Source organism: Thrips palmi, unplaced genomic scaffold, assembly GCF_012932325.1.
Source record: "Thrips palmi isolate BJ-2018 unplaced genomic scaffold, TpBJ-2018v1 HiC_scaffold_6, whole genome shotgun sequence".
Classification (NCBI taxonomy): Eukaryota; Metazoa; Arthropoda; class Insecta; order Thysanoptera; family Thripidae; genus Thrips; species Thrips palmi.
In genome coordinates this window covers 2,080,039-2,096,756 of record NW_023144633.1, presented here as the reverse complement: position 1 = coordinate 2,096,756, position 16,718 = coordinate 2,080,039, and the positions used below count along the sequence as shown (strand labels likewise).

At 50.9% G+C, this 16,718-nt stretch overlaps 1 protein-coding gene across 9 annotated transcripts; it reads left to right on the top strand.

Annotated features, from left to right (window-relative positions):
- Positions 1-1,321: 1,321 nt before the first annotated feature.
- LOC117652065 (calcium-transporting ATPase type 2C member 1) lies at positions 1,322-9,654 on the top strand. 9 transcript variants are annotated; one of them, XM_034396706.1, is made up of 19 exons: positions 1,322-1,439; positions 2,635-2,746; positions 3,578-3,826; positions 3,912-4,001; positions 4,087-4,184; positions 4,265-4,523; positions 4,592-4,803; positions 4,888-5,012; positions 5,107-5,204; positions 5,284-5,379; positions 5,489-5,578; positions 5,660-5,764; positions 5,844-6,000; positions 6,085-6,482; positions 6,571-6,737; positions 6,827-7,012; positions 7,104-7,347; positions 7,425-7,566; positions 7,655-7,795. In XM_034396706.1, exons 2-19 carry the CDS (start codon positions 2,720-2,722, stop codon positions 7,774-7,776), a joined length of 2,865 nt encoding a protein of 954 aa, XP_034252597.1. In that variant the 5' UTR covers positions 1,322-1,439; positions 2,635-2,719; the 3' UTR covers positions 7,777-7,795. The 9 variants fall into 9 exon arrangements, with proteins under 9 accessions (XP_034252597.1, XP_034252602.1, XP_034252594.1 ...); XM_034396707.1 differs by lacking the exons at positions 1,322-1,439; positions 2,635-2,746 and adding an exon at positions 1,997-2,191 and having other exon boundaries at positions 6,085-6,255; positions 6,334-6,482; XM_034396709.1 differs by lacking the exons at positions 1,322-1,439; positions 2,635-2,746 and adding exons at positions 1,997-2,191; positions 3,207-3,297.
- The last annotated feature ends 7,064 nt before the right edge of the window (positions 9,655-16,718 follow it).

The window sequence follows — 16,718 nt, the reverse complement described above, 5'->3', positions numbered from 1 at the left end:
ACCAGGCGGCAATTCTAGCGCGCGCAGCCACGCGCAGCGCAGTGACTAGGAAAGCTGGTTCGAAAACAATTACACGGGAGACGAGTCGCACCGCGGCTTGGCGGCTTGGCGGCTGGCGCCTCGGAGGTCGCACCTCGACGCGGGAGTCGCGTTTTATGTTTGCAAGGCGGACCGTAAACCCGGTGACTGGTCGTCCGCCTTATCGGAGGAGGACAGGACACGCGCGGCCACTGAAATGACTTTGCGAAAAATAGATGAAAATGAGGAAAAATTCATGATGAAGTCCCTGAAACCAGCTATTTTTCTGTCCGGCTCAGTCAGGGGCAGAGAGTGCGGGTACTGTGTACTACACGCATTTCTCAGGTGACGTGCCCCTCGACCGGGGGTCGAACCATCGAACCGTTGCTTCTCGCCACTGGCCTCGTAGAAGGCGCTCAATGAAATCAGATTGTTTGTACTCGGCCGCGCGCCACTGCACAGTGGAGTGGACTGCGTCGGCCCGCGTCCGCGCCGAAGCGTGGTGTAGTGCCTGAATGGAATCGACGCGACGCCGCGCCCAAGTCCAGTGTCCCCAAGGCGAGGCGCCACGCTCGTTTTGCGCCGCGGTTTCGCAACACAGTGGAGTGGAGCGGCCGGGTTTTTTCGAGCTGGGGGACGGGGACGGGGGGCGTTGGCAAACGCAGCTGTGTTGCTCCGGGCCTCTCCAAGGCGGCCTGCCGGGCCTGCCGGGCCTGCCGGGTCGATGGGGGATGCCACACTGTATACAGCACTGCAAGCAGGACATGAATGGAGACCCACGCATGTCTCGGCGCTATCGCCGCCGGGCTGTCAGGCGTCTCAAGTTGAAGGTTTCACCGGTTTCACCTGTCTGGGCGGTTCCGCGGAGCGGCGGCGATACCACGGGGTGCCCTGAGTGATACGGCAGTCGGGCCAAAACTGAAGTAAACAATTCGGAAAAATGAAAACAAAAGTAATTTTTCGGTTGAGAGAGAGGGCGTCAAAGACGCGTCATGTCTGAGTGCCGCCTTCTTGAAACCGAACCACCTGGCCGATGGGCTTAATCCGTTCCTGGGCTAATCTGGTAGAGATTTCAGCCCCATTCAGCTTCTGACTAGTAGGATAACGTTTTCTGAATCATTCTGGACTGGCTGGCGATAAGGGATTTCGACTCGTGGGTCGCCGGTCGCCGGGCTTAGCGCGCAACCCCGCCGAGGCCGAGGGCCGCACCAGGCACTAGAGCCCGCTGCCGCTGCCGCCGGCGCCAAGCCCGGCCAAGCCGGCCTGACCCTGGCAGTACGCGCCGCGCCGCTAGCCGGGCCACACCACTGTCCGGCCGTCAGTGCGTGTCTCATCGGGGCAAACACGCTTTTCACGGTTTCCACTGAAAAAGGGACACTTAAAGCGATCAAATTAGTTGCGTGAGATTTGCGCTCAGGAAGGTAAAATCGCAGTCTGCCGTTTGTCCCTCCCTGAGTTTTCAGGGTTTTTTGTTTGAGAATTTCGAGTGAGGGGGCATGCCACCGGCTTGCCTGGGCCAGGCGTGTTTTATTGTGGGTTTCTTAATGCCACTTTCCGCTGGAAAATGTGGGAGGACTCGGGCCTTCTCTGCTCTGCACTTCAACCCCCTCCGCTCCGCAAAAACCTGGCAAGGGTCGCGCTCCGCTTCAAAAGAAGCCCGCGCCAAGGCCGTACCAACCTGCCCTCGCTAGACGTCCCTGCGAGCGGGGCCGGGACACCCGTGTGCGGCCCGTCGCTGCCCTCGTGTACCCTCGTGCATCCACCGAGCGGCACCGCGACCGCTCCGAACCGACATTCCCCAATCCGTGTGCAGATCACTCCGGAATCAAATCGATGCCCTGATTGTCGAGGTTGCCGGGGGTAAACGCTCAACGGTTGCCCCCTCCCCCTCCCGAAACTGCAGGAGAGGGGCGGGGGGCACCGAGCCCTCCCATTGGCCGGCGAGCCACCAATGGCCAGCCGCACCGTCAGTGGGGTTTTCTGTCAAGTCGAGCTGTCTTGTTGTTTTCCCGCAGCAATGCCTTGAAAACTTTTCCGGCGGCGCCTGCGGGGAATGAATGGGAAAACGGTGCATTGATTGAACCGCGAGAGTGTGCCTGGACGGCGCCGTGCCAGTGCCGCCGCCAGCCCGGCCTCGCCGATGTGCGCCGAGCATCGCCTCTGCGGCCCTGCGGTAGGTTAGGCTCGCTGGTCGCTGGTCCCTCTTTGGGGCCTAAGTGCCGAGTGGCGCCCCGCCCCAGCCGCAGCCGCACCGTCCGAGTGCCCCAGCCCCAAGCCCCGTCAGCCTTACCCCCGGCGGCCCCGAGCCGAGGCAGTATCGATTGGCAGCCAGGGCCCCGTGTCCCTCGCTACATTTTTTAAGCCCTGACGCGGCAGTGCTGGGGCAACGTCCCGTCGCTGTCACTGCTCCCCTGCGTTTGAATAGATTCGTCTCGCGGGAAGGGACCCGTCGGAGCAGATGATGCACCCCGTCGTCAACAAATAGGAACCTAACCTTCGGGAATCTGACGTTGTCGTAGTGTAGCCGTGTTATCGTTGCCCCGGGAGGTTAAAGTGCAGCGGGAAGGCTTAGGTCATTGCCTGTGAGGGTTTTGGCACTGTGTGCCTTGTGTGCAGGGAATGAACTTCACCGCGACGCGGAGTGAGTGAGGACTGTTGAGGGAGTCATATTTTTTGCCCTGTTGGAAGCAGTTCAATCACCATGACGATTCCGATGAGAGGTGACAAGGTAAAAACTCTTGAACCCGTATGGAAGAATGTAGTTACTTTTGGTTTTTAATTTTTAATAATTTTTGGTTCTTGAATATCACAGTTTTATGTAGCGAATCACTAACGCATTGCACCTCTTGTAGTTGCGCTCTGCGTTGTTTCAGTACTTGCACAATATTAAGTATGAAATCCCAAGTTTTTGCTGACTTGATATAGTAAACGATTGCCGTTCTTTTCTAGGTCAGGGATAATTTGGGGCTGAAACGTAAAAGGATGTGCGGATGACGCACATTTTGTGTCCGTTTAAAGCATGACTCACTTGGACACTTTTCTCATTCCACATTGTGGCAGCATGTCAATTTTTATGATGGCTAACTAGTTAAAATTTTCCGTTACTTTCACTAACATTGGAATATTTTTTAACCATTGTGTCTCAAGTAGTAAATTTTGATGTATTTTATCCTGTGGAATGGCAATAGTGTTTCAGGTGTAAGCATCGCTTCTGCAAATGTTTGACTTGCACTCTAGGCAAGAAGACGGATGATAACACTTCTTAACAAGCCATAATTTGTAAGTTCTTTGGAAACAATTAAAGAATTTAATTGGTGACTGGCAGCCTGCTTTGGACAAGGATGTGATAGTTCAATTTATATTAGTTAAAAATGTTTGGCAATGAGTGTCTCTGCTGCTTTCTTTCCTTAGTAAAGGTTTTGTGTTTCCTATCCTCTCTTCACCCTTTTTTTTCTTTGCATGGTATCTTTAGTTGAGTTGTTACTCATTTTTTTGTTTGTTGTCCATGTCTGGAGGCAGTACAGAAGGTATAATATTATCACTGTTTCTTATTTTACAGCAACAGCAGGCCCAACAACTGCAACAGCAGAAGGGTGATCCTCCATTATCTGCTGAAGAACAATTCGACATGTGGATGTCTACGAGTGAAGTCTGCTCCATGGGAGTAGAAGAGGTCGCTGGAGTGCTTCGTGTTGATGTCAGGACTGGCCTAGGGTGGCATGAGGCAGAGCAGAGACGATCATTGACGGGCTTAAACGAACTGTCTGTTCTTCAGGAAGATCCAACATGGAAAAAATACATAGAACAAGTGAGTACTGGTATTAATAAATGTAGAAAAAAATTGTGTTAGGACTTTATTTGTGATTAACCTCATGTTTTGTCTGTCCTTCCAGTTCAGGAACCCACTCATAATGCTCCTTTTGGGGTCTGCAGCTGTCAGTATTTGCATGAAGCAATTCGACGATGCAGTTTCTATCACTGTGGTAAGCACCCTTCCATTCTCCTTTCCCTAATTAATTTTCAATCTTATCACTTATCACACTAATAGTGCCAAAATATTTTCTGCAGGCAATCATTATTGTCGTCACCGTGGCATTTGTTCAAGAATATCGTTCTGAAAAATCACTTCAGGAATTGACTAAACTTGTTCCTCCCTCTTGTCATTGGTGAATATCTAGTGAAAGAGTTCTAGACCTTAAGACTGGTTTTAAGAAAATTTTGCCAATAGTAAGTTGTTTGGTTTCAGTGTGCGAGAAGGACAACTCCAGACGTTTTTAGCAAGAGACTTGGTGCCTGGTGATGTCGTTTACCTCTCTGTTGGAGATCGTGTACCAGCAGACTTGCGATTATTTGAAACCATAAAACTGGAAATTGACGAAAGTAGCTTTACTGGTGAAACAGAGCCCGCTGCTAAGAGTACAGGACCTATTATGAAATCAAATGGACACACATCCAAGACAAACATGGCCTTCATGGGAACTTTAATTCGTTCTGGAAATGGAAAGGTAAGTGTTATTTGAGTGGTGTGTATCAAATATTCCACATGATTCTATGATCCTTTTTTTTTTCATAGGGTATTGTCATTAATACTGGTGAAAGATCTGAATTTGGTGAAGTATTTAAAATGATGCAAGCTGAAGAGGCTCCTAAAACACCATTACAAAAATCTATGGACAAGCTTGGCCAACAATTATCGTTCTATTCATTTTGCATTATTGGCCTGATTATGCTCTTGGGTTGGCTTCAAGGTAGACCTATTATGGACATGTTCACCATCGGTGTAAGGTAAGCTCACAATTTCACAACCCTTCTCATTTATTGTCAGGAGTAACAAATCAATTTTTTCTAACCTTTATTTCTACTTTTTAGTTTGGCGGTTGCTGCCATCCCAGAAGGACTTCCAATTGTGGTTACTGTAACACTGGCTCTTGGTGTCATGAGAATGGCCAAAAGGAAAGCAATCGTGAAGAAGCTCCCCACTGTTGAAACTCTAGGTATTCAATATTATTTCAAACTTTTGATGACAAATATTATTGTAGAACATTCAGAATTTTCTTAATCTCATTCCGACAATTTCTCAAATTTTAGGTTGTGTAAATGTTGTCTGCTCTGATAAAACGGGTACCATTACCAAAAATGAAATGACTGTGACAAAACTTTTGACATCTGATGGTTATGCAGCAGAGGTCAGTGTTACAAATTTTAAGTGCTAGAGTCTTGCTTGAGATTTTAACCTGTACTAATTGTGGTTTGTATGTTACATAGGTCACTGGAGCTGGATATAATGATCAAGGAGAGATAAGAATCCACAATTGTGATGTTATGGAAACGGCATGGCAATCCATTTATAGGCTTTTAGAGGCAAGTTCAAATCATCAATTGTATTAATTGCTATTATTTTTCCTCTTTGATTTAATATTGTCTGATGACTTGTTTTACACTTGTTCTCACAAATTTATCCTGGTTGCAGGTTGGCTGTCTTTGTAATAATGCTAAAATTACCGATGAGGTTCTAATGGGGCAGCCTACTGAGGGAGCCCTCCTGGTAGCAGGCATGAAGGTGGGCGCTGCTCATTGTTTGCTTCATTGCTATCCTGAAAGTACATCACATATCTCATCACTTTCCTATTATTTTTTCCAGCATGGTATTTATGACTTGCAACAGAAGTATGTGCGGCTTCAGGAATACCCCTTCAGCTCAGAGGAGAAGATAATGGCAGTTAAATGTGTAGCAAAATATGAAGATGTAAGCCTCATTATTTCAAAATGCCCTTTGTGTGGTATTAGGTGTATAGCAGGTACTGATGATGGATTTTAATTTTCAGTCCAAAGAAGAACTTTTCTTTGTGAAAGGTGCCTTGGAAAAAATTCTTCCATTGTGTACTAAATTCTCTCAGAAAGGGACACTTTATCCTATGAATGCAAAGAAACAGCAGGAGTACCTTGGGGAGGCACATGACATTGCTCGGAAAGGATTGAGAGGTATTTTTTACACCATGTGTTTGGTCATTTCTTTTTCTTAAAATAACAAGTATCATTTGTTCCTTTATGTTTTGCGTTTTACAGTTATTGGCATGGCCAGAGGTTCTTCTCTCAATGATTTGATATTTGTTGGTTTGGTTGGTATTTGTGATCCTCCCCGTCCTCATGTAAAGGAAGCAATTCAAATGCTGCAAACATCTGGAGTGCGTGTAAATATGGTCACTGGTGATTCACAAGAAACTGCATTAGCTATTGGTAAGTTGACTTATGCCTCTGCTCCTTTTTCCTGTGTGAGAAGTCACTCATTTGTCAATTCATGCATTTATTTTGTAGCTGCTGCTGTAGGGCTTGATACTGTGCATCTCCAATCACTGTCTGGTGATGAAATGGATCAGTTGACTGAGCAGCAACTGGAACAAATAATCAAATCTGTCAGTGTCTTCTATCGTGTGACTCCCAAACACAAGCTGTGCATTGTTAAGGTTTGAGGAACTCCTAGACTTATTTCACATCTTTTCTCATTAGATTTTGGAGAATGGTTTCACCTATTTGACTTTTGCTTTTTCTCAGGCTTTCCAGAAACATGGAATAATTGTTGGCATGACGGGTGATGGTGTAAATGACGGTGTTGCCTTGAAAAAAGCTGATATTGGTATTGCTATGGGTAAAAATGGAACAGATGTGTGCAAGGAAGCTGCAGATATGATTCTTGTGGATGACGACTTCAACACTATTATGTATGAATACAAAAGTGTTTATATTCTGTCATTTAAAAATATAATTATCATTGTGAGTGCACTAATTGTTGCATTTGGTTGGCTTGCAGAGCTGCAATTGAAGAAGGCAAAGGCATCTTCCACAACATCCGTAACTTTGTTCGATTCCAGTTAAGCACCAGCATTGCAGCTTTGTCGTTAATAGCACTGTCTACTCTCCTTGGAATCCCTAATCCATTGAATGCCATGCAGATTTTATGGATTAACATTATTATGGATGGACCTCCAGCTCAAAGGTTTGCTCAAAGATTGATCTTCCTTTTTTTAAAAAATATGAATGAGCAAATTTATTATTAGGTTGACTGACAAATTTTTCTATTTTTTCAGTTTGGGTGTAGAACCAGTTGACAAAGATGTAGTTAAAATGCGTCCCAGAAATGTCCGTGAGCCCATGATCACTCGTTCTCTCATAGTCAATGTTCTGTCATCCGCCATCATCATAATTATGGGCACACTATGGGTCTTTAAAAGAGAAATGAGTGACAATTTTATCAATAAAAGGGACACGACCATGACTTTCACTTGCTTTGTCTTCTTTGACATGTTCAATGCTCTGTCTTGCCGCTCTCAGGTATGCCCTTTTCATTTTCAACCTTTTTTTTTGAAAGAAGATGCTGGTGGTGTAACCATTGTCGTTCTTGCTTCCAGACAAAATCTGTTTTCACCATCGGACTGTTCAGCAATCGTATGTTTCTAGTGGCTGTTACTCTCTCTATAGTTGGGCAGATGCTGGTTATCTATTTCCCACCTCTTCAGATGGTATTCCAAACAGAAGCCTTGTACTTCACAGGTAAATTTACCTTCAGGCTACAGCTGTTTTGCAACACACTTTATTAATAAACCACAATTTCAGTTCATGCCATGTTCCTCTGTTTCAGATATTGTGTTCCTTGTTGCACTTACTTCGACTGTCTTCATCTTCTCTGAATGCAAGAAACTCTTTGAGAGGCGTCTGGAGACCCGCCTTCGATCTATTAAATCGGATTTAGACTTTGTATGACATCCGATTTTCTCCAGTGGGAAAGCTGGTCGCCAAGACTAAAAGCTTTGCTGCTGGATGAGTCTTTCAGGACTCACTGCAGGATGCTTCATCAACGTTTTGAAGAAACCTTATGAAGTTTATGAAGGCAGGACACAAATCCTAGTCAATGATCATTATCCATGAAGTGTCATTTTTCTCCTCAGAAATCTCCTCATAAACTCCTTCATCCTGCTCCAGAATTTATTGTAGATTCCACATGATGTGAAATTGATCTACTTTTAAGACAGACATTGAAGTATTAAATGTATTGACATTCGATAACTTATGTTATCTTATGAGACACCTGATTCTTACTCTCCCTGATTGTGGACATTGCGTTCAGTTAACAATTTATTTCTAAGCTACTTGCTGTTCCCTTTGGCTCAACATGCCAGAAGTTATTTAGGTTGAGCCATAAATCCTTTATTCTTTGATGCCATCTCTCATCAAAGCAGTTTGTTTGCCCATGGACATTCTACCCACTATTAACAAAACTGCTTAGTAAAATGGACATCAAGTCCCTTGTGTACTTATTAAAGTTGAAAGTTTTAGCACAATAGCCCTTAAGTGTTTGGCAGTTTCTTGTACAAATATACTCTGTGATATGATTGAATGCTGTCTCGAGCTTTTGTTCTGTGAGCCATGTTGTTTTAGAAATGTACATGTGTGCATGTGGTGTGACAGTGTATTTCCCCTGTTGTGAAATGCTACTTGGCTCCGTGCCTTTTGCCGCCCTCTGCAAGTTTAGTGAGTTTTTGTGCCTAGAATTCTTTTATCCTTATGATGCAAAACTGTGAAAACTGTAAACTTGAAAGAAATCGATAGGTAATGTGTCAAATTTATGGAACCCAGTCAGGTTGCTACTTTATATTGTTATTGTGAGGTGTTACAGTTCCAACAAAAAGTGTAAACATGCAGTTTTCTACCACTGTTTGTTTCTTATTAAGCCGTGTTGCCTTGATATTTTTTAGTCCTTGTGACATTGCTATTCTTACTCGTAAGTGTCTCCTCACCTCCGTTAGTGTCTGCACAGTGTATTCCAATATTTATGTCAGTATGCAAGATCTTATTTGAAAGAAAATCTCTTGACTGAAATGCAGGGCATTTAATTTTACACAATACTTGTGACTTGACCATTTAAAGGCCCTTTGATGTTTTTCTATGTCTCTTTAAATTTACTGTTTACAATATGTGCTTGGATTTTATAAACTCAGCCAACGTAGGATTACAATTTGAAACTTTTCTTTGTGAGAAAATTTTCATGGTTATCAAAAATCCAATTTACACTGAATTTTTCTTAGTTTATGTAACTTTTTAACTTAAGTGTTTTGTAAGTGCTCTCCAAGAGATTGTAGTTACTTTTGGACTTTATTGCTTTGATTCTGTCGCAGATTTTATCTATGTTCAGTGACACTAGTATCTTAAATGTTTATTTGTTAACAAGAATTTTCTAATGGAGTTGTTTCGTAAAGCATTCCATTCTGGGAGCGCAATGAGGTAGAAAATTGTAGTGTGTCTGAAAAGCATACTCCAAACTGAAATGTCTGGTGGTGTTCTCCACACGCAGTGTGCCATGCACATTTGACTTTTCTAGAGTACATATGAATTTTTAAATAGTGTTAAACCACTTTAGTGCACTTGAGTGCAGGTTTTGTTGATTTGTTCAAGAACTGTAACCAAAGCCATGAGCTTACTGTGATGAATGTTGATACACGGGAAACGCTTAAAACCATATAAATGACCAACAGAAATGTGTGATAGGCGTTGAGATATTTACACCTTACTTCTTTCCTTGTAGTCTTTAGAAATATATCCCTACATGTGTGAATAATAAAAAATCAGGCAGCTCAACTGACATGTCCGGTGTGGATACACTCAAAATGTCGCTCTTGAATGAAACATACACACACAAGAAAGTCTTAGCATTGTATCTTGTAAACACTGATCATTATAGAGTCTTCAAGTTTCTGATTTTGGATATTGCTATCATATATTAATTTTCCTTAAAGACACCTGACTGTGCACCTCTTACATTCTTGATTTGATTCTCTACTATTTTGGTCTTGTGCCATTTTCCCCTTTTTGTCTTGGAGTTGTTGAGATTTCAATATTGCTTGCTTAAATTCTTCACTATGCACTTATTCAAGTTTAAGCTTTTAACTCACCTATACCTTTTTTTAGAAAATGTGTCCAGCATCTTATCAAGTCTCCAAATGTACTTTTTTTACATAGCTTCTGAAAGCTATGAACCAAGGTTTTGTAACTGTAATGGTTCCTAGAATCTTGCCTTTGTCTCCATCTCCTTGTCTTGATTTGTTTTGTTTTGTGAAATTGATCTATCGTTTTGTTTTAATAGTGTTATTAATCTCCAAAACAATGTGCTGAAAAATAAATCAATTGGCAAATTGTAAGTCTGTTTTAATTATTTAAAAAAAAATGGGAAAAAAATTCTAGGAAAAGAACCCTTAACATTGACCATGGTGTACAAAGTAGGGCACACTGATAGGAGTTTTGATGGGCACTCCCCGCCAAACTGAGTGCCATTTGAAAGCAAACCAATGCGAATGCCGAAATTCAAAACGCAGACAGCTGACAGAGTGGGCTCGGGCTCCAAAATTAGAAAAAAATAAAAGGTGAGTGCAGCGGCGCTCTGCTCCGGGGTAAGGGTCAATTTGTGTCCCCGCCTCGCGTAGCTTAGCGGGGCTCGCCTAAGTTCCTGCAGTTGCTGGCTCATGGCACGCTGGGCCGGGCCGGGGCCGGGCCGGGCTGGTTATAATGGAATGATGCCCATTATTTCACGCGCCCCTCTTCGGCCCCGAGCCAAAATAGGATTCCAGTTGCACAAGGAGCCCAGGGGCCCGAGCCCAGGGGGTGGTTCCAGAGGGGTGGGGGACTTGGCCCAGAACTAGCTCCGCGCCCCGCCGCCACCACAAGCTGTAGTTTTAATCTCGGTAAGGAAAATACCGCGCGAGAATAACTGGCGGGGAAACTTCCCCGGAAAATTCCGAGACGAAGTGGGAGGGCCTGTAAGATGCACTCGTCGCTGCGTACCTCGACGAACTTCGCGGCCGAAGGGGTAGGAGGAGGAGGAGGAGGAGAGAAAGAAGAAGGGACTAGGGTAGGGGGCGGCGAGGCGGATTTTATGTGGCCGTCTGAAAACTTTGTGACGAGCCATATGTTGATAGTAACTCCTCCCTCCTCCTCCCTTCCCCTCGGCGAGCACAGCATCGGATTATCGCAACAAGTGACAGGGAAGCGGGAGAGAGAGAGAGAAGGGTGTAGCAAAAACGGAGGGCGAGCGGGAGGCGCAGGCCTCGGCGGAGTGGCCCGGGACGGAGTCCTCTAATGAGGGAAAATGGAGAGGTGCTGAAGCAGGGACTCGGTGGGGACGGACGGGATGGCCTCCGGTTTGCCTCTTTTTTGCCCCCAGTCCCCAGTGGCAGAGGCGGTGGCGGTGGCGGTGGCCCAGTAGATCGGACTGATGCGATACCATCTTCGGGCGTCGCGAGCGGGGCAGCGCGGCGGCGCGGAGCGGAGCGCGGTGGTCGCTCTCTCAAATTTGTCCGTCCGCGCAGTATATATCGAGGCAGGGCCGGGAAGGGGGTGGGGGAGGAAGGGTGAGAGCCACACTTGTGCCGCGTAAGGCGACGTCAGCGGCGATCTCTTGTCAAAGGGCGAGCTGGACCGGGCGGCAGGGCGGCGAAAGCAGGGAGGGGGTGGGCTCCCTCCCTGCCTCCCTCCACTGCGGGGCTCCACTGCGGGGCTCTCAACCAGAGCTGACAAAACTGTCGGCGAGGAAAAGCAGACCAGACGCCCCGAACCAAACCCCGGCTGGCGCGTCTAATCCACTGCGAGAAACCAAGCCAGGCCGGCCAGCGCGGAGGTCGAGGACGAGGCGGGGACGAGGCGGGGACGAGGCCGTGGACGAGGCCGGCGCCCCACTCTCTGCTCCGCGCTGCTCTGCACTCATGTTGCCCTGGATGTGCAGTAATAGTCCAATCTTGGTAATGATGTGATAAAGCTCAGCCAGCCCCAGCCAGCCTCCCCCTGTCCCCGGCACCTGCTGGCGCCGCCCCCACCCCCACCCCTCATAGCATTATCGTGGCCATCATCACACTACTTTTCGTCACTCTGGTGAAAAATGGGCGCGGGGAGAGGGAGGGGGTGGATGAGCCGTGGCCAGCCCAGCCCAGCCCAGCCCTGGAGGCACTTGGAAGGCACATTACACTCGCCCTTCGTATTATTGCAGCAACTTGCAAAAAAAAAACTTTTTTTGGGGGAAAAATCTCATTTTAGTGCTACTCGTTTTACAGCCAGGTGAAGCGCTCGGCAAACTAATGACTGCAATTACTGCATAGTCGAGTGCTGAGGCCGGCCGACTACGAGGAGGGGCGGGGCGAGCGGCACTGGGCCTGGCAGGCAGTCTGGCAGGTAGAGGCGACGACGACGACGTGCTGGCGGCGAAGAACACCGCGCGGAAAGTACATTAAGGACGGTGTCTTAACCGGCAACCCACCCCTCTCCTCCTCTTCGACCGCCCCGCCCCGCCCCGCCCCGCCCCGGGGCCGTTGCCCCTCGCGGTCGACCCGGGGCGGATAGGGTAGCGTTACCAACTCGCGCACTCCGAGTCGATTCGACTTCGGGTCAGCCTCAGCCGGCCTAGACCGGCCGGCACCGGCCGGGCTTGAACCCGACCCTTCGAAAACGCGCGCGGAAAGAATGGCGTCGAAATCAGCGGCGTCTACTCCACTGCCTGCTGGAGGTGCTGGAGGTGCTGGAGGCGTTGGGAGGCGATGCGAGGCGCAGACCCCGGAAGTGAAGGGAACAATGGCGAGAATGGCCGGCAGCCCGCCCCGCCCCGCCCCGCCCCCCCGCCCCGCCCCGCCCCGCCCCGCCCCGCCCGCCCGCCCCGCCCCGCCCCGCCCCGCCCCGCCCCGCCCGCCCCGCCCCGCGAGTCGCAGCGCAGGTCGAAGAAAGCGACTTTGTTCTAGGCGGCACGGCCCAGACGCGCCGTCCCGTCCGCGCCCTCGCAAACTCGCCGCCAAAAGTGCAAACGCAAGTTTTGATCTCCAGCACCTGGCGGCGAGACCGCAACAATGCTAAAAGATACGGAGAGAGAAAAAAACAAAAACAAAGAGAAAAAGCAGTTGTTCTCTATCTGCAAACCTCGGCGGCGGCAGGCCCACACAAAAGTGCACCGCCGGCATAGCGAGAGGTAGCGGTAGCGCCAAGGCAGCCTTGCCAGCCTTGCCGGGCCCTTAGTTTTTTCCTCCGAGGGACGAGGACGAGAGTGCAGAGAGTGCACCCTCCGCCTAACAACCAGCACCCGGCTGCCCGGCCACCCGGCCACCCTGCCGGGCCCCAGCTCCTCAGCAGGCAGAGCGAAGACGGCGTCGTGAAGGCGAGCCGAGATCGAGCCGACGCGGTGGCAGCTTGGCAGCTCGGTGCGGTTTGGTGGCTGCTGCCGGCCGGGCGGCTGCTAGCGCCTGCGAACCTCGGGGTAGGCAACCCGAACGCGCCGCTGTCTGACGGGACGGCCTATCCCGCCGTGCTCGGGCGCTCCTGCATCCAGTCCAGGCGGTGCCGTCCTGCTGGTGGGACTGGCGAGCGAGGACGTGGTGAAGACGCGGCCGACCTGAAAAAGCCATCATCCCGGTGGAGGGGGAGGTTATTACTATTAGGCCTGTCAAGGCAAGTCCCGGGCCCAGGCCGCTCAGGCCGCTCAGGCCGCACGCCACACGCGCGGCCTATTCATACGGGGCTCAGCGCCACACAACAGGCAATGCGGATGAGCGCCCGCCCCGCCCCGCCCCGCCCCGCCCCGCCCCCCGCCCCGCCCCGCCCCACGGCCGTTATAGGCCCGGGGATACATTGTAGGGTGGCGGCGCTTAGAGCGTCATATCACACGACGCCGCGCGTCGACACTGGCGGGGCCGGCGGGGTTGGCGGGCTATACTAGTGCCGAGCGCGGCCAGCCTCTTATTACTCGACAGCGGTCCTTTTCTTATCTCTCCCCCTTTTTCTTTTCTTTCCTTTCCGTGCGGAAAAGAGGCGGTGAGGGCGAGCGGCGAAAACGGCACGTGGATGGATCGGCCGAGTCGCAAACAGACGAGTCGGAAACAAACTCCGCGCCATCAAACGGACGCACGGCCCCGGACTCGGGCCCCGGCCCCGGCCCCGGCCCCGGCCCCGGCAACGGACGAGGCAGGCTTCATTTCTCTTCATCAGCACTGCAGTGGCGCTGTGCTGCGCTGTGCTGTGGTGTGCTGCTGTGGCGGTGCCGTGCCCTTTGCCTCTCTTCCAGGAACTCGCTACGGCCCGGCGGCGCCCCGCAGCCACGGAAATGACGCCCCGACACTGGAAGACTGGAAGGCCAGGCCGTGGCCAGGCGGCGCTGGCTGGCGCTGCAACTGACTGAATGAAAAAACAAAAACAAAAAAAATCCGTAACGAATGAGGAGATTCGAACCACAGTCTCTAAAGTGAGGGGTCGACGGCCACGTTCGCGGTGCGGCCCGGAGCCACAGTGGACGTCGCGGTGGTTTTCTACTCCACCACCTGCCTGTTTGACGATTCAAACTTTTACTGATTGTGCCATTTCACGACGAGGGAACGAAGGTGAGCCCTGATCGTGGGGCGGGGCGGGGCGGGGCCGAGGTGGACCTTATTGGCGCGGTGGGCGGGGCGGAGGCCAAGTAGACGGCGCGGCCATCAGACGAACCGGACATTAAAAGTACATTAAAAGAACATTAAAGCTCGAGATGAGGGCCGGAGTCGCGGTGAGGCACCCTGGGGGCCAGCGCCGCGGACTCGGGGACAACCTGACACACACACACACACACACACACACACACACACACACACACACACACACACACACACACACACACACACACACACAATGCCGACTACCTTCTGAGGGCCCCTCAAGCGCCCATCCCTTGCATTCCCCCCAGTCGTTTTAATTTGCGTTCTACGCTCCGGAAGGCCGCTGGAGGCTGCACTCCGGAGTTTGGGAACGAGCAGTGGCGGTCAAGAGGGCCGCGCCGCGCTGCTGGCCTCGCACTCCACCACACTGTGTGCTGCACCTGGCTGGCTGCCTGCCTGCCTGCCTGCCATGATGCTTGGCATGCTTCGCTTCGTTCGCGCCACTGCAGGCTTTATCGACCCCGCGTGCAATTCATACGTCGGTGCATTTCCATCCTGAAGCCCCCTTCGGGACCTTCGCTCTCCGCCCCCCGGCCGCCCGCCGCCCGCCGCCCCTGGGCCCCTGGGTCCCTCCCCGGGGACCATGCAACATGCAGGCCATGCAGTGCACGTCGGTGCAGCCCGGCCATGGACAGCACGACGGCCCGGCCGTGCCGCGCGCTAACTGAAATGGCCATGGCCGCGGGCCCTCCGCCCGTCCCTCTCGCACTCGAGGGCCTTGCCGCGGCGCGAGAGAGACGGGGAGCGCTGCCGTGCACCTGCACCGCCTGCTCCAAGTTTCAACAACGGGCGGCACGGCGGCACGGCGGCATGCAGACTAAGGCCGACTCCATTCCGTCCCACCGCCCCGGCCTCGCCCTCGCCGCCTTGGCGCGCGCGTTCAAACTGCCGTCAGGCGCGCTGCTACACAACGCCCGAAAAAAATGGAAAATAAAAATTACCCGCCGTGTTTGAGCCGAGCCCTCAGCAAACTAAATTGCAGTTTTGGGCCCCGCGATGTTTCCAGCCAGCCAGGCAGGCGGGCGGGCGGCCTCTGGGGGCGGCCTAAGCGGCAGGGGCGCCATTTGCATACTGTTTATCGAGTAGCACTAACCCGATGTGCGGGGGGAGAGGGAGGGGGGGGCGCCAGGGTACTTAGGGGCGTGGATCGGCAGTTAGGGGGTGCAGTGGAACCGAGTGGAACGGTGCCTGTCAGGTGGTCGGACCAGGTCGGACACGGCCAACTTCGGTCACCGCTGTCCGCCGCCACGCCGGCCCGCCACGAACGCACCACGAACGCACCCAGACCTCAGCGACCGCACGGCACGGCGGCCGGGCTGGGCCGCAGGCAGGCGGGCCAACCGCACAATGGCGGTGCCTTTCAGATGCAAAGCGCGGTCGAATGAATGAATTGCAAAGTTTGCGATAAGGTTCGGCGTGATTCAGTGACGCGTTGTGCGTTTTAAGTCAAAGTTGTGTGGAAGGCGGGGAGGGGGGGGGGGGCTGGGAAGGGCAGACAGGGAGGGAAACACAAAGAGTCGTAACGGACGACCAAATGGACCAAATGGACCGCAGAGGCGGAACTTGGCGGCGCGGGCAACAAAACAAAACGCACCCCCTTTTCTTGTTTGCCCCCCCCCCCTGCGTTTTGTCCTTGTTGTTTTCCGTTTCTTTCTGTATCCGCGCGATTTATAAAACTGTCCCCGCTAAGCAGCGCGGCGTTGGGCCGCGACCGCATTGTGTGCGGAGCCCCCGTGAAAAAAAAAACAACACAAACAAAACAGCAATCTTTTAAATCAAATATTGTCTAAAAAAATTTTCACATTTTTTTTAAAGGGTCGTTTAGAGACTACCAAGTTTTCATTCTGCCTTACATGGACACACCTTTGCTCACTATTGTCGTACTGTACCGAGGGAAATTATTGGATGGGCCCCTACCTTTAAAAAAAAAAAAAAAAAAAAAACTTTTAGCGTGTACCGGAAGTCTATACTCCTCTTCCTGACAACGCGGCGAGGCGAGGCGAGGCGCGCGGTTCGAACGGGACGGAAGACAAAAGCGCCGGCCTGCGATAAAAACAAAACAAAACACGAAATTAGCATGAGACTCCCCAAAGCCACCCCCTGACCTCATACCTATTCTCAGCCGAACGGACTGCGGACCCACCTCCTCTGAAATACATTTTTCCTCCCCCCTCCCTCCAGTTCCCCTGGAGCCGCCCCCGGCCCGCACTCGTC

Bases quoted from the DNA above. Each gene is read 5' to 3' on its own strand.
- LOC117652065 (XM_034396703.1), top strand. From the start codon at position 2,159: ATGTGCGCCGAGCATCGCCTCTGCGGCCCTGCG. The intron at 4,002-4,086 runs GTAAGCACCCTT...TATTTTCTGCAG, and splicing joins ATGCAGTTTCTATCACTGTG to GCAATCATTATTGTCGTCAC. The intron at 4,524-4,591 runs GTAAGTGTTATT...TTTTTTTCATAG, and splicing joins TTCGTTCTGGAAATGGAAAG to GGTATTGTCATTAATACTGG.